The sequence below is a fragment of the Nannospalax galili genome, unplaced genomic scaffold, assembly GCF_000622305.1.
Source record: "Nannospalax galili isolate Female #2095 unplaced genomic scaffold, S.galili_v1.0 scaffold344, whole genome shotgun sequence".
Taxonomy (NCBI): Eukaryota; Metazoa; Chordata; class Mammalia; order Rodentia; family Spalacidae; genus Nannospalax; species Nannospalax galili.
The window spans coordinates 471,263-491,367 of NW_008352153.1; the positions used below are offsets into that span (position 1 = coordinate 471,263).

Here is a 20,105-nt window from a genome sequence, read left to right on the forward strand (position 1 = left end):
GCCTGGTCTACCTAGTGAGTTCCAGGACAGCTGGAGCTACAGTGAGACCCTGTCTTAAAAAGACCAAAAAATAAAAGTCTTAACTGCTATCAGAACAGAACATATCGCATTCAATGTAAAGTGTTCTGTACAGGAAACTTCCCTGGCAGTACTCACACATCCCTTTATTTCCACTCTTAGCTATCTTACAGGTTCTTTCTGGTAAAGAGAAACCTGTCATATTTGATAGAAATGCCCTGTTAGCTTTTTTATCACATTCTCTTGTTTTAAGATCCTTCAACATGGATTTTGTAGGAGCGTATTTAAAACTTTTCCAAAATGCCATACCTCCTTTGCTTTGCCTTCAGATAGTCCTTTTTTAAAAAAAAAAAAAAATTGTATTATTTTTAATAATTTTTTTCTGTATATTAGTGTTTTGCCTGCTTGTATGCAAATGTATCCTTGTCTTGCAATGCCTGTGGAGGCCAGAAGAAGGCATCGGATCCCCTGGAACTAAAGTTATGGACAGTTGTTAGCTGTAGCGTTGGTGCCGGGAACCGAACCCAGGTCCTCTGCAAGAGCAGCCATTGCTCTTAACCACTAAGCCATCTCTCCAGCCCCTAAACTCAGTTGTCTTGTCCCTTGGTAAACTGGGGAAGCATAGTATTTGTGGGACCTCCATTCTGCAGTGGCATGCAATACCTTTATTATATCTGATGATGGTCAATAGAGCCTAAAAACTACTATAACCCAGTATAGGTATCAAGATTTTTCTTATGCCTCTGTTTTAAGTGCTTCCTAATACTGCACATTTATTCCCAAGGCATCGTAGTCCCTGTCCCCCCACCCCCAACGCACATACTCTTATTTTCATCATTAAAAACTGTGCTAGTTATTAAAGCTAGAAAGAATTCTAAGTGAAGCCAAAAAGAAATAGGATTAAAACCTAAGCTTTAAATTCATGGTGGGACACATCTCACAGAGGCCTTTGCCTTATTTATGAGTCATCTCACCAATCACTTTTATGCTTTCCAGTTCTTCACAGTTGAAAATTTTCAAAAATCTTTCATTTTACTTTCAATCTTAATTTGTTTTAAACTATAATTCTTGGCAGAGGGTTTTAAGACTAAGGAAAGGAAAACAGTATTATGATTGTTTTGTAGATAAATATAAACATTTTGTTCTCTGACAGTTTCTTTTAAAGTGCTATTTCCTAGTAGTTCTGAATCTACGTTTTCAGATAACTTTTTCATGTGCCTGTATTTTGTGAATGTTTATTTCAATTGTGTGGTACTTTAGAATTGTGTCGGCTTTAGAATTAGGAGTTTAGGGGATTAAAGAGATCTTTCCTATTGTCCTACCAAGAAAATAGCTGTATAAAGCTTTTTTCTGCTTGTGAATTATAAAGGCACACAATTTTGATATGGTATTTTCACAGTTAATGTCTAACTCGATTTGGGCAGCAGTATTAGTAGAGACAGTTAATGTAACTGAACATTGAGGTCTGGTTTTTGTTTTGTTTTTAAATCTTTTGTTTTGAGAAAGATTTGCCCATTTTGCTCACATCCTAGTTTAGCTTCTATTCTCAGAGCCAAATTTTATTTGATTTATTAGCTATTTAGTTGAAATTCACAGCATAGTGGAAAATGTGTACAGATAATTCTTTGCAATAGTAGAAACTTCAGTTGCTTCCTCGTATTTCTTCAGGACAGTGATCACAACCAGATTCAACGTTTGCACAAAGCAGCGGATACCATGGTAGCGGCCGTCGCTGATTGCTTTTACCATGTTGGATCCATTGTCAGTCTCAGAGACCTACTTCCAGCTAGGTGCCTTGAACTCAAATAGCTTTTCACACAGACTTCAGGATGTGAGCTAAGGTATGGCCTTTTTTCATGAGCTGGGCCTACATATGGGTTGACAGTAACCTGCAACTTTAATAGACAAGAGTCTTCTGGCTTTAGTTTGCTGTCAGACAATGAATAGTTAAAATCACTAGTAGGCAGGTAGTATTTGTCCTGTCACCACCTGTCACATATTTGAATACTGTCACCATTTAGAGATTATACTTTTTTTTCTGTAGGTTTTTGATAAGGTGGCTATCCAAGTAAAAAGTGTTTGATAATCTATTTTGGAAGATCTAAAAGGCATCTGTGTTATGATTCAGCCATTATCTTTAATAAGTGCTTTTATGAACTTGGTGTGATTTTTTTTTTTTTTTCAATTTCTGGATTCTTGAACTTTTAAATTTTGGTTAAAAATACATGAAATATACCATTCTATTTATATATACTCTGTTAATGCCTGTTGTTAATCTTTTTAAAATTGCAAATAGCCGGGTGTGGTGGCGCACACCTGTAGTCCCAGCACTTGGGAGGCAGAGGCAGGTGGATCTCTGTGTGAGTTCAAGGCCAGCCTGGTCTACATAATGAGTTCCAGGACAGCTGGGGCTACAGGGAGACCCTGCTTCAAAAAAAAAAATTGCAAACAAAGCCGGGCATGTTGGGGCATGCCTTAATTCCCAGCACTCCAGAGGCAGAGGCAGGTGGATCTCTGTGAGTTTGAGGCCAGCCTGGTCTACATAGCGAATTCCAGGCCAGCTGGGGCTACAGGGAGACTCTTATCTCAAAAAGACCAAAAAAAAAAAAAAAAAAAAAAAAATGCACCTAATAAATTACTATTCATGAGCAGGAGTGGAAATTAAGAATCAGTGGTTTTCTGAGGATAAGCCTGTATGTCAGGGTGGTAAATATAATAAAGCCCTAAATTACATCCATTTGGTTCACTCTCCATGTTGTTGGATGAAACAGTGAACTTTCCTTTTATGTCTACCTTCTTAATTTGGCTTCAAGACAAAGTGAAATCTTTACTACTAAGAGTGTACTAGGTCAGGTGATTGATGATAGGTTTAGGACAGTTCTCTACATTTCATTTTAAATGCAAACTTAAATGTTTCATCAAATAACTTACTGTCTCCTTAGTATACTTTAATGTCCCTAGTAGTTCCCAATTTTTGAAACTCAGTAATGATTATTTAGAATTGGAAAAGTCCTTGTAAATTCAGAGTAGGTATTGTAAAGAACTTTTTTTCCTTTCTTAATTCTCAGTGCTTGGAATTATTAACAACTTCTGATAAATGCAACTGACAACCTATTTTGAACTTTTGTACCAGAATCATTTCTTTCAGAAATGGTCAGTCTCTCTATTAAACTGTAGACTCACTTTTATTTCAAAGTTACAAAAGACAGTGTTTTGGTTGAATCTGGCAGTAAAAGTATCTGGTATTTCAATTTTAAAACATTCACTATGCTGGGCGTGGTGGTGCACGCCTTTAATCCCAGCACTCAGGAGGCAGAGGCAGGCGTATCTCTGTGAGTTGAAGGCCAGCCTGGTCTACATAGTGAGTTCCAGGACAGCTGGGGCTACAGTGAGACCCTGTCTCAAAGAGACCAAAAATAAATAAATAAATAAAGTAAAATAAAATAAATTCACTATAACTCATACACATATAATAAAAATAAATAAAACACAATAAAAAATTTCATTTATTGGGGCTAGAGAGATAACTCAGTGGTTAAGAGCACTGGCTGCTCTTGCAGAGGACCTGGGTTCAATTCTTAGAACCCTCCTGGTAGCTAACAACTGTCCATAACTCCAGTCCAGGAGATCCGAATACCCTCTTCTGGCCTCCATGAAATTGGATGCATGTGGTGCAGTTACATACATGCAAACAAAGCACTCATATATACAATAATAAAAATTTTTAAATTCACTATCCTCTCCTTATATGTAAATATAAATACATGTTTGTATGCATATACATTGAGGTTGATGGGTTATGTGGTATTCAGTACAACATATGTTGAGTTGTTCTCTGGGTGGCAAGGGAATGTAGTCATTTGCTTTCTGTGACTTCTTATATTTGAGAGAGGATAAGGACAATAATCCAATGATGCATTGTGCCTTTTCAGTTAATTCATCTAGCTAGGTGAGATCGTATATACCACTAGGTAGAATATCTGTGGAGTAGTAGTGTCTTTGACTACTACAAATTCAAAGCACAAGCATTAGTACTGTATTCATTTGCTGCTGCTGCCCACCAGGAGTAGCTCTTTAGGCTGTTCCTCACTGTGTACCTGTACTTACGCACTGAATTGCTTTTGAGTGGAAGTTTGTCTTTGTAGTAAAGTCCATTTTTGTATGTAGATTGCATGCTGTTAGAGATTCTTCAACATCCTGCAAATTTTTAATGATAGTCCTCTATGGCTCTATGCCTCCTCTGTAAAAATATTATTTTAATATAATGGTTAAGTATTCTTGTTGGTAGGTATTCATCTAGAAAAATAAGTGCTACATAGTTTTAGATTGTATCTTACGAATGTTTCATAAACCTTTATGCTTTCAGTTTATTTTAAAGCTCCTGTTTACTGAATCAACAAGGATATAAAATTTTTTTAAAAAATCTAAGGTGAATAATATAAAAAGTTGCAGTAGAAGAAAAAATATTGTTTAGTTGTGACTTTTATTGAATCTTTATTGAACTGATACTGTAGTTATTCATTGAAAAATTCAGAGCCCTATACACTGAAACCTTGCTTTGACCCATCCTGTTAATGATAATTTGATACAAGGTTGGGTGTATTTTAGGTCCTGAAAAGAACAGTACTTTTGAAATGATTATATTCTAATGTTTAGGGTCTAATTCAAGGTCTAGTGTATAGCACTGCACATTGTAGTAACCTACACTTTCCTCTGAAATAATAACTTTTTTAACTCTTCAAAATGAACATTTAGTGAAATACAAGTAGTATTAAAAATTCACATGTGGTTTTTGTTTTTAATCTTTTTTTTTTTTTAATTCCAAGGTTGTAGAAGTTAGGAAATAGCTGATTGTCACTTGTAGGAATAGAAGTGATGTCTCTGGGAATTTATAAATAAATCTGTTTTTAGGTGTGGCTCTAAGGATGTATCAAGTATTTGAATTTTTGGCATGGTATTTGTATAATCTTTATTTTTGTCTTTTAACTGTAAGGAAAAAACATGTCCATAATTTTGTTGATTATCCTAGCTATTAGTCTGACTCAAAAGCAGTACTGAGTCTAACTTAGAGCTCCCCTACTTTGCACCATCTATGGCAGATGTAGTACACACTCTCACTGTTGTTTTTAACCAGTTACTGACTGAAAGCATTTTTATTTTCAGTCCTAAAACTTCATTTTCCCTGCATTTCTTTCCATGTTTAAAAAATAATTCAGATCTAAAAGGGAAAATGTTAAAGCAGGCATGAAACCAGATGCATCTGATCAGGAACCAGAAGGACTAACTCTTCTGGTACCAGACATCCAGAAGACTGCTGAGATCGTTTATGCTGCCACCACCAGTTTGCGGCAAGCAAATCAAGGTCAGCACTGTCTCACTCAATGTTACCTAGCTAGTAAATACTGCCTTCCCCCCGCTTTATTGTACTGGTATTCAGGCAAGTTCTTGTACTTGAAAGTTTGTTCTCTGTTAGGTGCTGCTCTTTGTTAGGTTTTAGTTAGAAGTATTTTCTCATTTCAAGATACTCATATCTTCTATAGTTGTTTAACTGTAGTAAATTGAGAGCATGCTTCCTAAATTTCTCTTTTCTTCTCATCAAAAATAATGAAATTGAGAAGTACCATTTTGTTTGGGCTTAGTGCATTGTTTGCTGGTCACAGTGGGGCACACACATGTAATCCTAGCACTTGGGAGGCAGAAGTGGGAGAATCACAAATTCAAGGCCAGCCTCTTCTGTATCATTAAGGAGACATTTTCTCAACTCATCTCAGTTTACAGTGACACTTACTATATTAGCAACAAAAGACAGTGTATCTGTTGCTTCATTTCTGCTGTTTTAAAAAGTTGAGTTTGTTTTTCCTTTTATGAAATAGAAAAGCAAATTTTCTCAAAAATGATTAAACAAGAAGATAGTTGTGAAAATTAGGGAAAAATTTGTAATTCCGAACTTGAGCTTTAAAATTAAAAAAATATTTAATGTCATGCAAAAAGACATGGAAGTAGAAAGGAAGGCGAGTTGAGGGGAGGGAGGGGATTACCAGGTATTCAAGGGAGATGAGGAGGATAGTGGAGATGAGTATGATTGAAATATATTATGTGCATGTATGAAAAGTCATAATGAAAGCCCATTATTATGTAATGTATGCTAATACAACATGTTTAAAATGGATACTTATGTTATTTATCTTGATTTATTAAAAAACAGAAAAGAAATTAGGTGAATACTCAAAGAAGGTGGCTATGAAACCCAAGCCCATGTCAGTATTAAAATCACTTGAAGAAAAATATGTGGCTGTTATGAAGAAATTACAGTTTGGTAAGTTGAAATTTCTCATCTACTGAGATGTTGTCTTCACTTGAAATTAAAGGTTTTTAGGCCTGAGCCAGGTAGGATAGCATGTGCCTATCATCACACTGTACTGGAGGCTGAGGCAGAAGAATTGTGTCACAAATTCTCGTGTGTGTGTGTGTGTGTGTGTGTGTGTGTGTGTGTTTGTTTCCTGAATCTGTGTAGTTACCACAATTTTTTAATATTTTTATTTTATATGTATGAATATATTGCCTGCATGTATATGAGTGCAACTGAATTGTGCAGTGCCTGCAGAGGTCAGAAGAGGCTGTCAGATTCCCTGGAACTGGAGTTATGGACAGTTGTTGGCCACCATGTGGGTACTGGGAATTGAACCTGGGTCTTCTGCAAGAACAGCCAGTGCTTTTAACCACTGAGCCATCTTTATAGTGTTAGTTACAGCATTTCTAAATTACAACTTCAGGAAAAGCACTGCAGGAACCTAGAAAAATAAAAACGTAGGGAAATATCTACAAAGCATGCAGAAGAAATTTCTTTTCTTCCACATTCTCTAGTGCTGGGGTTTGACTCCAGTGTCTCACGCTTGCTGAGGAAGTGCTCTTATAACTGAGCTCTGTTCCTAGCCCTGCTACTTTCAAAGATTACTGATGTATTGTGGTTTTGTGTTGTAACTGTTTCCCATAATAGTTCTCTGCTTTGTTCAATACTTAATTTTTTTCCTTCGTCTTTTAGATACGTTTGAGATGGTTTCTGAAGATGATGATGGGAAATTGGGTTTTCAAGTCAATTACCACTACATGTCTCAGGTGAAAAATGCCAGTGATGCCAACAGTGCTGCCAGAGCCCGCCGGCTTGCACAGGAAGCTGTGACTCTGTCAACTTCCCTGCCTCTGTCTTCATCCTCCAGTGTATTTGTGCGCTGTGATGAGGAACGACTTGACATCATGAAGGTAGAAAAGCAGCTTTGTCCCTCCTCTGTGACGGGCTATGTATATAGTCCTTCATTTTAACAAATTTTGGTGTCCACTTTGGACAATGGTAAAAGTAGTCTTTTTTTAAAAATAAGTATAGTGGCTCATCCTTTTCATTCCAGTACTTGGGAGGCAGATAGAGGCAGAGGCAGATCTTTGAGTTTGAGGCCAGCCTGATCTACATTGTGGAATCCAGGCAAGCCAGGACTATGTAATGAGACCTTTTCTCTCAAACAACAACAACAAAAATAGAATAAGACAAAAAGAGGAGACTTTTATTTTTAATTATGTATATGCATATGTGTAGTGTGAGGCATATGGGCATGTGTGCAGGTGCTTACAGAGGCCTGAGACATACCCTCAGACTGAAGATAACAAGTGCCTGACCTAGGTGCTGAGACCTGATCTTGAGTCATTTTCTTTTTTTTTTTTTTTAACCCTTTTAAAAATTTTTATTTATTTATATTTTTTTGTGTATGCGTATATTGCCTGTGTGTAGGAAAGTGCACCTGTGTCAAGCAATGCCAGTGGAGGTCAGAAGAGGTTGTCGGGTCCCCTGGGACTAGAGTTACGGACAGTTGTTAGCTGCCATGTGGGTGCTGGGATTCGAACCCAGGTCTTCCAGTGTTCTTAACCACTGAGCCATCTCTCCAGCCCCAGGAGTCATTTTCTAATGTTAGTTCATGGTATGGTGGGGTGAGAATGCTGTCCATATAAAACTATAGGAGACACCAGAAGTACTGCCTTTCTTGTGTTTGGCCTCACACTTGCGAAGCATAGTACCAGAGAATCTGTTGCTAATTAGAAGGAAATATTCTCAGGATAAGGTCATCCAAGGTGCTGTTCTCATGGTGTTGCTCATCAAAAAGTAGTCCTTTTTTTCTTTTCTCGCAATCTAGATACTTGCAAATCTATGTTTTATGAGTAAAGTAATGGTAATATACAATAGTAATATGTATAATTCATACTTTGCTCTTTTTCTAAAATAGTTTATTACTTTTATTTTATGTGTATGAGTATTGTCTGCATGTATGTGAACGCACCTGTGTTGTGCAGTGCCCACGGAGGTAAGAAGAGGGCTTCGGATTCCCCTGGGACTGGAGTTAAGGACAGTTTGTAGCTGCCATGTGGGTACTAGGAATTGAACCTGAGTCCTCTGCAAGAGTAGCCAGTGCTCTTAACCACTGAGCCATCTCTCCAGCCCCTGTACTTTGCTCTTTTAACACTGTTATCTTTCTAGCCTTAAATTCTGAGAAGTTAAGAAAAATTAAAGATTTGGTACCAGGTTAAAAGAAATTCTTCATGAGTCATAGGTTAACTATTCTGTCTTCCTTAGACAGCTAAAATTGTTGATCTGTTGACGTCTGTGACGTTTTTGTTTGTTTTTTGGCCGGAGGATAATTTTTCTGTGGAAAGGTTGTGGCCCTTTCCTGTTTAGCCATACCTTGTCCTTTCTACAAGCATTTGAACTGTTTCAAGAAGTAATGCCTAGGAAAACATTTTACCACTAAATAAACCCCACAGCTTCAAACTTGCAAGTGTTCCCCTGTGATACTATGCAGTGCATGAACAATCCTAGCTATATTAGTCACTTTTCTGTTGCTGTGATAAAAACACCATGGCCAAGGGAACTTATAAAAGGAACAGTTTATTTAGCTTACGGATCCAAAGGGTCAAGAGTTCACCATGGTGGGGAGGCATGACAGCAGAGGTGGCTGGAGTAGGAGCAGAAGCTAAGCGCTCACATCTTCAAGCAGGCACAGGAAACAAAGAGTGACTAGAGATTAGGCAAGGCTTAAGAGCTCTCTAAGCTCACCCCTAGCATGACCACACCTTCAGAAACGTCCCTAAACAGCACCACCTAATGGGAACAAAATGTCCAAACCCTTGGAGTCTAAGGGGGATATTCTCATTCAAATCATCACACCAGCCTCAAGCCTGCTAGTGTAAATCACAGTTACAATACTGTGTACACTTCAGGCCACTTTCTTCCACATGGACACAGCTCTTGGCTACAAATGTCTTTGTTTCTTTTTTGTTACTTAATAAGTATCTGCTGATTGAATCAAATGAAATTCATTAAGTAATTTTCACATTGAACTGTTCTCTTCTGCTTTTCTCCGAACCTTTTTGTCATAATATGTTGGAGAACTTTTTAACTGTTAATATACTTATCAATGATTCAGAGAAGATAAATTTCTTTATACCCTGAGTTCAGTTAAAAGTATTTGATATAATGGGGCTGGAGAGACTGGCTTAGTGGTTAAGAGCACTGACTGCTCTTGCAGGGGACCCGGGTTTGATTCCCAGCACCCACATGGCGGCTACGAACTGTCCCTAACTCCAGTTCCAGGGGAACCCAAAGCCCTCTTCTGACCTCCTCAGCATTGCACAACACGAGTACACTCACGTGCATGTAGGCAATACACTCATACACGTAAAATAAAAGTAACAAATAAAAAATATTTTTTAAAGTATTTGATATTAAGGTAGACTTTTTTGATACTTATAAGGCATCTTTTTCTTAGTCCATTTTCACCAAAACCTTATTGCTTTATTTATAATCTAAAGCCATTACCTAGTCCTGTGTTTATTTTAAATTTATAATTTTACTCTTGCCCATGCTGGTAAGTTGTGTAATGGCTGCCAGGAGGCAGCTTAGACTGTTCTAAATGTTGATTATAAGGAAGATTATTATAAGTCTCTATGTTTATGTATAACCAGGTTCTGATAACTGGGCCAGCAGACACCCCCTATGCAAATGGATGCTTTGAATTTGATGTGTATTTTCCTCAAGATTATCCCAGTTCACCACCTCTTGTGAATCTAGAAACAACTGGAGGACATAGTGTGCGGTTCAATCCAAACCTTTATAATGATGGCAAGGTAACGTAGTTGTGGCCATTTGTTTCTAATGCCAGTCTATTGGATTCAGTTTCTTTGTAATTCAAAAAAATCTATGTAGTTAACCTTTTTTCTTCATTCCTGGTGTCCTCTAAATGCACACATTAGCTTGAAAAATAAGCGGGAAGGAACTGAAAAGGGTGGAACTCTAGTTCAAGAACTCTTGTCCTAAGAAGTTACTAACGCTGGGTATAGTGGTGCACATCTTTAATCCCAGTACTTGGGAGGCAGAGGCAGGTTGATCTGAGTAATGAAGGCCAGCCTGGTCTAACTTAGTTCTAGGCCAGCCGGGGTTACATAGTGAAACCCTGTCGTTTTTTTCTTTTTAAGGTTACTGATGTACTAAATCTACACCAACGTAAATATAAATTACTGGGTTTTTTTTTTAGCTGGGTGTGGTGGCGTACACCTGTAGTCCCAGCACTCGGGAGGCAGAGGCAGGTGGATCTCTGTGAGTTCCAGGCCAACTGGGACTATAGGGAGACCCTGTCTCCAAAAAAGAGACCCCCCCCCCAAAAAAAAAAGAAATTACTGTTTGTTTTTTTTTTGTGATGCTAGGGATCAAACCCAGGCCTCATTCATGCTGAGTAAGCACTCTACCACTAAGAAGTATAAATATATCTCTAGTCCCTGTGTGTATTTTTAGGAGAAGCTTTTGTTCTTTTTCTAGAACTAAGGATTGAACTAAGGACCAATACATGCTAAGCACATGCTCTACCTCTGAGCCATGCTCCCAGCGTCCCTGCACATGCTTTTAAAGTTTACACACTGGTAACATTTATCTGTAGATAGGGACAAGAATAGCTGTCATGGGTTGTCACATGAATGCATTAAAGATCAAAGGGATGATATATATGACAGTCCTTTGAAAAGAAAGCTAGCTACAGGGTCTTGATAGCTGTCTCAGAGATAAGAGCATTGGCTACTTTGCAGAGGACCCAGGTTTCTAGTACCCACATGGGTGCATTTTACACACAGGTAGGCAAAACACTCAAAAATAAATAAATATTTTTTTTTAATATGTATGTGTGCAATTAACTAAGGTGTCTTGCATTATTGTTTTCACGCAACAACTGAAAGAACAGTTAGGAAGGTTCCTCTGCTTCAAGGGACACCTACTTTCTTGATTTGTTTATACCATTACAAATTCACAAATCTCAGACTGAGAAGATGACATAACAGTTAAGATCATGTACTGCTCTTACCGAGGACCCAAGTTCGGTTCCCAGCACCCATACTGGGCAGCTCACAGCTAACTGTAACTTCAGCTCCAGGGGAATTCAACACCTCTGGCCTCTGCAGGCACCTGTGCACATATCCACATACACGTGCGTGTGCACACACACACAATTATAAATCTTTTAAAATTCACAACTCTAATTAGTGACTTCTGTTTCAATAGTTCATATGCCAGAAAAACATAATGCATTATACCCCAATTTTATGAACTCTAAGAATAGTTTTCAGTACAGATAAAATAGTCCCATTTTTTTTCTTTCCCAAGGCAAACTGTGTTTGGACCTATGTTTGACAGATGGTTTGAGTTCAGCCTTGTGATCCAAGTATCTAATGTGTTTTAAACTGTATTTTGAGAAACCCTGGAAAGCCTCAAGACCTTAGGGATCTGCAAAGTCTTTATTTCTCTTTCATGTTTATGCAAGACCAGATTTGATCCATATTTGTCTATCTAAATAATATATTGTAATAAATTCAGTGTAGAGACAGATAGAAAATTAAGCTCCTTTATTACCTTTTTTTCTTAATTTAGAAAAAGGGATTGGAAAGATGACTCAGCCATTAGTTCTTGCTCCTTTTGTAGAGAGCCAGCATCACCTTAGGTGGCTCACAGCCTTCTGTAATGAAACCCCAGCCTGACAATCTGGTGCTCTTATGGCTTCCAAGTATACCTTCACACACACAACACATAAATGAAAAATAAAATTTAAAAAGAGATGAACCAGTGGAGTTTCTCAGTAGGTAAAATGGCCCTTGTAACCAAGCCTGACAACCTGAGTTTGATTCCCTGAATGCACACTGTAGAAGGAGAGTTGTCATCTGATCTCCACATGCATGCACACACACACCCCCCAACCCACACACATTCTTTAAATCTCTCAAAAGCTTTTTGGATTTTGGAAAACTATTTTTTATTAAGACATATATTTTTTATGTCTAGGAATGTAATTCAGTTATTAGAGGGCGTGCCTAGCTTGCACAAAGCCCTGGATTAGTCCCCGTACTGTGTAAATCGAACATGGCAGCTCATGCCTGTTATCCTTGCACTGGGAAGTTGGAGGCACGAGGATCAGAAAGTCATTCTCTGCATAGTGAGTTGAGGTCAGCTTGAGCTATAGGCAACCTTTTCTTTAAGAAAAAAAAAAAAGAATAGATGTTATTTGTGTGTTAGGTTATTTGTGTGCCTCTGGGTTTTATTGCTTGTTGTGACAGTGTGGTCTTCAGTGTTCCTTTACATTCTGTTTTTCTTCCCTTCTTCAGGTTTGCCTAAGCATCTTAAATACATGGCATGGAAGACCAGAAGAAAAATGGAATCCTCAGACCTCAAGCTTTTTGCAAGTAAACAAAATTTCTCTGACAGTTTTACTTACATGTACCTCAGGAACTATGTATGTTGGGGACAAAAAGGGTTTAGTGACCAAGAATAAACATAGAAAACCCTCCAAAAAAACTGAAGTAGTAGGAAATATTAAATAACTTATGGGTGAGCACTTAATATAGTTTTCTTATTGGGAGTTTAAAGTCTCAAGTTAGAACATAAGACAAAACTTAGGTTTGGCAAAAACCAAATTGTTTCTAAGATGTTAAAATACAGTGTGTTACAATGTAAATTAATTTAGATGTCTCCTGTCTCCCAGGTTACATTGGGATTTAAGGCCATGTGCGTGGAATTTAATAACACTATTGCTATTACCTATGCCTTCTCATATGATCTCTAGTTTAAACTTTGACTTACCTGAGGCTCAGAATTAATGTCCTGGAGTTCATAAAATTTGAGAGTTATAGATCTTATTTACAGAGCATTTGATATACAAGATTTGGAGTGGGGGGTCATTTTGAGATATGGTCTCCCTGTAGCCCCAGCTGGCCTGCAACTCACTTTGTAGACCATCCACCTGTCTCTACCTCTGGAGCACTGGTATTAAAGGCATGTACCACCACACCCGGCTTAATATACAAGATTTTATAATCTTGAAATTTTTATTTTCTTTTTAAATCAGACTTTTAGCCAAATGTGATTTAATAGCCAAATTCATAGTATGAGTTAATGTTATTATTTGTTTTTTTAGGAAACAGAAACAATGAATAGTTATTGTTGTTACATACTATTTTGAATTCACTTGTACAACTTAGTGTTTAAAAATACCCCCATAGTAAAGTTGATCTAATGCTAGTTTGCATTGGACAAGAAATGTGAAAATTAATGCCATTTTGTAGACTTGGCTTTTTAAAACTAAATGAGCTATGAAATATGAAATAATTGTTTTTATTCTTAAAAAATATTGTTTTTTATTTTATGTATATAAGTACACCCTTGTCGTGTAATGCCCAAAGAGGTCAGAAGAGGACATCAGATCCTCTGGAACTGAACCTGGGTCCTCTGCAAGAGCAGCCAGTGCTCTTAATGGCTGGGCCATCTCTCTAATCCCTTTTGTTTTGAGACAGGGTCTCTAGCTAGCTAGCCCCAGCTGTCCTGGAACTCACTGTCCAGGCTGGCCTTGACCTCACTGAGATCTGGGTGCTGGGACTAAAGGTGTGTGCCACCAAGCTCAGTTTGTTTCTTTTCCCCCTTTTTTTTTTTTTTTTTTTTTTTTCTAAAGATAAGGTCTCACTATTTAGTCCTGTCTGGCTTGGAACTTACAGATCCGCCTGCACCACAACACCCAGCCTGAAGGTTTTTGTTTTTTGGGTGATTTTGGTTTTGGTTTTTTGATTTGTTTTGTTTTGTTTGTGTTTTGGTCTTTTAGAAATACAATCTTCCAGCCCTGAAATAAAAATTTTAAAGTGCTGGGGGCTGGAGAGATGGCTCAGAGGTTAAGAGCACTGACTGCTCTTGCAGAGGACCCGGGTTTGATTCTCAGCACCCACCATGGCATCTACGAACTGCCCTTAACTCCAGTTCCAGGGGAATCCGAAGCCCTCTTCTGACCTCCATGGCATTGCACAACACGGGTGTGCTCACATACATGCAGGCAATACATCATACACGTAAAATAAAAATATATAAAAAATATGTATTTTTTTTAATTTAAAAGTGCTTTACACCCAGGCATAGTGGGGCACACCTTTTAGTCTCAGCATTTAGAAGACAGGGGCAAGTGGATCTCTGAGAGTTCAAGGCCAGGCTGGTCTGCATATATCAATTTCTGTGCCAGCCAGAAGTATATAATGAGACTGTTGTCTCAAACAAGCAAAAACTGCCTTACAAAGTTTTGTATTATTATTATTATAGTACGTGGTTGGTTTTTATGCTCTTCAAGAGTAGGGTCAGTTTTAGCACAGTGTTTAAGTTGGTATGGGCATGGAATGCAGTGGCCTGACCCATTGTAATCCCAGTTTCTTGGAGGCCAAAACAGGATGGCCCCAACCTAGAAGTTTGGAGGTAAGCATTGGCAACATAATGGGACCCTTTCTCAATAAAGGTGTAGGATGTTTAGAAACAATTATTTTTAGCATTTTTAGGAAATAAGATCATTGTGACCAATTTACTTATTCAACAATATGTAACGGGCTGGAGGGTTGACTCAGCAATTAAGAACGCTGGCAGCTCTTCCAGGAGGACCCAGGTTCGATTCCCAGTACCCACATGGTGGCTAACAACCATCTCTGTAACTCCACTTCCAGGTATCTGATGCCCTCTTCTGACCGTGGAAATTGCAGGACATGGGTGTGCTTACATACATGTAGACAGTACACTCATAAGCATAAAATAAACCTAATAAAATATTATTTTAAAAAAGCATATATAAGCCAGGCATGGTGGTTCATGCCTTTAATCCCAGCACTCGGGAGGCAGAGGCAGGTGGATCTCTGTGACATAAGGTACATAAATATTATAAGGTTTTAGTGTATCTAGTTTAATTTTGTGAAGGTTTTTGTATTGTTTATTTTTTATTTGACTTTTTGGTCTCTTTTGAGATAGGGTCTCCCTGTAGCCCCAGCTGACCTGGAACTCCCTATGTAGACCAGGCTGGCCTTGAACTCACAGACATCCACCTGCCTCTGCCTCCCAAGTGCTGGGATTAAAGGCGTGCGCCACCACGCCCGGCTTATTTTACTTTTTTGAGTCACAGTCTCACACTGTTGTCCAGGCTGTCCTGGAACTAAGAGCTGGTATTGAACTTGCCCTGACCTTCCTGCCTCAGCTTTCTGAGTACTAGGATTGCAAGGGTGTGCCTCATGGCTGTTCTTAATTTTGCTTGATCATAAGGTATTTCAGTTTTTCAGTACCAGAAATATGTGGAAATAGGCTAAAAGAGACTCCTTAGAGATGAAGCAAGGTAACAGTTTATTGGCGGTAAAATTATCATTGTAACTACTTTTTATTTTCTTTATTTCTCAGGTTTTGGTGTCTGTCCAGTCCCTTATATTAGTTGCTGAGCCTTATTTTAATGAGCCAGGATATGAACGGTCTAGAGGCACTCCCAGTGGTACACAGAGTTCTCGAGAATATGATGGAAATATCCGACAAGCAACGGTTAAATGGGCAATGCTAGAACAAATCAGAAATCCTTCACCGTGCTTTAAGGAAGTATGTTTGTTGAAATTTATTAAATATTTAAAGACATTAGAGAATAGCCATTAGTATTATATTCAATAGAATACCTGATGTACTAAACTTCGGTTTATAATTAATAATTCATAGCATGGTACAGATAAAGTTTAAAACCACATACATCCTAAAAGAAAGCAGACTTTGAGACCATTTATTTTACTTTCATTTTTGCCTGGTTGTGTACAGGCACACATTGTATATGTGGAGGCCAGAAGGCAAAATAGGGTGTTATGCAGACATCTACATTTTTTTATATAGGAGATCTCTGATTGGCCTTAAACTTACCAGGTGAGCTTCAGGAATTGCCTGTCCACAGGGATTACTTCCCCAGCACTGGGATTATAAATACACTCCAACATGTCTGGTTTTGGTGTGTATTTGTGTGTGTGTGTGTGTGTGTGTGTGTGTGTGTGTGTTGTATGTGTTATGTGAGCTCTGAGGATTGAACTCACATCCTTCTTTTTGAAAGACAAGCACAATTTACTTTTTTATTATTTGGGTTCCCCTGGAACTGGAGTTACGGATAGTTGTCAGCTGACATGTGGGTGCTAGGATCTGAACTCAGGTCCTTTACAGAACAGCCAGTGCTCCTAACCTCTGAGCCATTTCTCCAGCCCAATTTTTTTTTTATGTTATCATTCTATAAGCCAGCTATTCAAACATGTTGCTAAGTGTTCCTCAAAAAATATTATTGAAGTTCAAGTTACCTTCTAAAGCTATCTTAGACATAGAAATTTTGCCCTGTATGGTGGTGCATGCCTTTAATCCCATCACTTGGAAAGCAGAGGCAGGTGGATCTCTATAAGATCGAGGCCAGCCTGGTCTCTATAGCAAGTTCCAGGCCAAGCTGTAGCTACAGGGAGACCTTGTTTCAAAAAGATGGAAAAAAAAAAAAAAATGTTTTCCCTTATACTAATGCATGTATGAATGTTGGGAAAAGACATTTCCTTTTCTTCAGGAAAATGTTAGAGAGTACTAAGTTTTTAAAGCCTGTTTGGGACTACGGAGGTAGCTCAGCAGTTAAGAGCATGCACTGCTCTCACAGAAGACCCAAGTTCAATTCTCAGCACCCATGTCAGGCCAACTGCCTCTGACTCCATTTCAACCCTTCAAAGCCTCTAGGCACCTGCACTCAGCGTGCAAATGCTCATATAAATACATATGCATACACATAATTAAAATTAAATCTTTAAAAAAAAAAAAGAAAAGAAAAACTTGGACATGGCAGCTAACAACCTTCTGTAACTTCAGTTCCAGGGGATCCAACGCCTTCATCTGACCTCCACAGGCATTGCACAGTACAGGTGCATTTAACATATGGAGGCCTTACACTCATACACATAAAAAAATAAAAATAAGTTTTTTTTGTGTGTGTGTGTCTTTTTGAGACACAGTCTCTTTGTAGCCCTAGCTGTCCTGGAACTCACTATGTAGACCAGACTAGCCTTGAACTCACAGAGATCTGCCTGCCTCTGTCTCAAGTGCTGGGATTAAAGGTGTACACCACCACTCCTGGCTTAAAATATTTTTTTTAAAAGCCTGAGTCCTGGACATGTGACACATGCCTTTAGTCCCAGTACTCAGGAGGCAGAGAAAGGGGAACCTCTGAATTCAAGTCTCAAAAAAAACAAAACAAGGGGCTGGAAAGATGGCTCAGCAGTTAAGAGCACCGGCTGCTCTTGTAGAGCACCTGGGTTTGATTCCCAGCACTCTCTTGGCAGCTAACAACTGTCTGTAACTCCAGTTCCAGGGGATCCAACATCCTCTTCTTACCTTTACAGGCTTTGTCCCAAAGTAAAAACCTTTCCTGTGTTCCTGTCAGTCTGTTCCAGTGTGCATGCACATACAATTGACTTTTCACCTATCATATTTCCTCACATGTCCTAAGTGTGTTTGTTTTTCTTAAAATAGTTTCCCTAGATCATCTTTTTTTAGATTTTGCTGGAAATTCATTTTAGAGAAAAGTTACCATATTCATCTGCTAGAATAATAATATTTAATAGGATGAAACAGCTGTTATTCAGAAACACTGTGGAGTTTGTAACTGTAGCTCTCCTGTTCATAAGGTAGAACTGATTTCTGAAAGAATGTAAAGGGACTATTTCTTCCTTTGCTTCGTTGTTTACTGAATGCTTCTATATATCAGTGTCCTGAAAGTGACCACACACACACATACATATGCAAAGGTTTGCCTTTTACCTTGAAAGGCTATGGAAGTAAAGCACACACACATACATACACACACACACACACACACACACACACACACACACACACACACAAACACACACACATACAGACAGAGTTATGGGAAGTACAAACATGCTCGTGCATACCTATCCGTTTGTTAAGCTTAGGTTATTGGGCAAAAATGCATCAAACACTTTTCAAAGATAGAAATCTTCAAAATTTCTAATGTGAGGCACAATTGCTACAAGGAAGTTTAGCTTCATAAAATAAAATTATATCTATAAATTAACCAGAAAATACAATTAGAAGAATAAGAATTGTGCTATAGTTAGGGTTCCATTCTGATTTCTGTTTGAGAGCCTTTGATATTTCAGATAACTTTACTTGAGCTGGCAATATGGTTAGGGAGTAAAGACCCTTGCCACCAATACTGATGGCCTGAGTTCCATCACAGGGACCCAAGGGTAGAGGGGGAGAAGCAGTTCCTCTAATTTCATGTGTGTTGTAACATGTATGTACATATGATGGATGGATGGATGTAAATTTTAGAACAGGGGCCTAAAGAGATGGCTCAGTGGTTAAGATCACTTGCTGATCTTGTAGAAGTCCTGAATTTGGTTACCATCACCCACATGGAGGCTAACAACATTCTATAACTCAAGTTGCAGGGGATCTGACACTATTCTGATCTCTGCAGACACTACATACATGTGGTAGCCTCACATGTGTGCGGACAAAACACTCATACACATAGAATAAAACTAAATCCCTCCAAATTTTCTTTACTTAGCTGGTGTTTTTAAAGTTCTCTTTTAAAGATTATTTTTACATTTTGTGTTAACTGTGTGTATCTATGTGTGGGTATGTGCACGTTGGACAGGTACCCACAGAGGCCAGTAATGGACATCTGATCCCCTGCTTGTGAGTTATCCAACATGGGGGTAGGCAGCTGAATTTAGGTCCTCTCCAAAAGCAATATGCGCTTTTAACTCTTTAGCCATCTCTCCAGTCCCTGGCTTCTCTTTTAAAGACAGGCATTTTTCTGCCACTGCATTGCCAATCCTTTTCTCCTTACTGTTTATTTCCATTTATCTGCTTGAGTGAGTGAGCAGCCCTGGAAATTGTTCCTGCCATAAAAGTGAGTATTTTCAGTGTCTGTCTTCTAATGTTGTGAGCCTGGTCTTTCCTGGTAATGATGCGATGCAAACTGCACTACATCAGATTTCCTGGACAGAGAAACATTGCAGTGTCTAAAATTTCATTTTATATAATGCTATATACCTTGTCTCTTACTGTTTTTCTTTTCAAGGTTATACACAAACATTTTTACTTGAAAAGAATTGAGATCATGGCCCAGTGTGAAGAGTGGATTGCAGACATCCAGCAGTACAGCAGCGACAAGCGGGTGGGCAGGACCATGTCTCACCATGCAGCAGCTCTCAAAGTGAGTTGTGAACTCCCTGGCTGACCTCTTCTCATCCCAAGGATAAGGGAGGAAAGGAACCAAAGAAATTATATCCTAAGTTTTTATGCAAATTTGTATAGAAAAGGTATATTCCTTTTGACAAAGGATTGAAGGTTCTCAATGATTACAGCAACCAAACCCATAGTTTTGTAGATTTCTTCAAAGATGTTGACAACAGAATTGGATCCATGAATAGTCTCTTTTTAATCTTTTAGTCTTTCCCTGTGCTTTACCTTGCACAGGTTTTTTTTGTTTGTATGTTTTTTTGTTTTGTTTTGTTTTGTTTTCGAGACAGGTTCTCCCTGTAGCCCCAGCTGTCTTGGAACTCACTATGTAGACCAGGCTGGCCTTGAACTCACAGAGATCCGCCTGCCTCTGCCTCCTGAGTGCTGGGATTAAAGGTGTGCGCCACCACACCCAGCTACCTTGCACAGTTTTATTTGATTGGTGGTCACA

At 38.5% G+C, this 20,105-nt stretch overlaps 1 protein-coding gene across 11 annotated transcripts in view; it reads left to right on the forward strand.

The window, feature by feature from the left end:
• Birc6 (baculoviral IAP repeat containing 6) overlaps nucleotides 1-20,105 on the forward strand; it is a 218,539-nt gene that overhangs the window by 193,716 nt on the left and 4,718 nt on the right. For 10 of the 11 annotated variants that reach the window (XM_029554048.1, XM_029554054.1, XM_017802184.2 and 7 more), the window contains 7 exons: nucleotides 5,235-5,380; nucleotides 6,224-6,334; nucleotides 7,061-7,278; nucleotides 10,024-10,185; nucleotides 12,700-12,777; nucleotides 15,782-15,970; nucleotides 19,494-19,628. In XM_029554048.1, the coding sequence (XP_029409908.1) occupies nucleotides 5,235-5,380; nucleotides 6,224-6,334; nucleotides 7,061-7,278; nucleotides 10,024-10,185; nucleotides 12,700-12,777; nucleotides 15,782-15,970; nucleotides 19,494-19,628 (1,039 nt within the window). Of the gene's footprint in view, nucleotides 1-1,686; nucleotides 1,860-5,234; nucleotides 5,381-6,223; nucleotides 6,335-7,060; nucleotides 7,279-10,023; nucleotides 10,186-12,699; nucleotides 12,778-15,781; nucleotides 15,971-19,493; nucleotides 19,629-20,105 lie in introns of those variants that run through there. The other variant, XR_003846397.1, reaches the window with a different exon arrangement.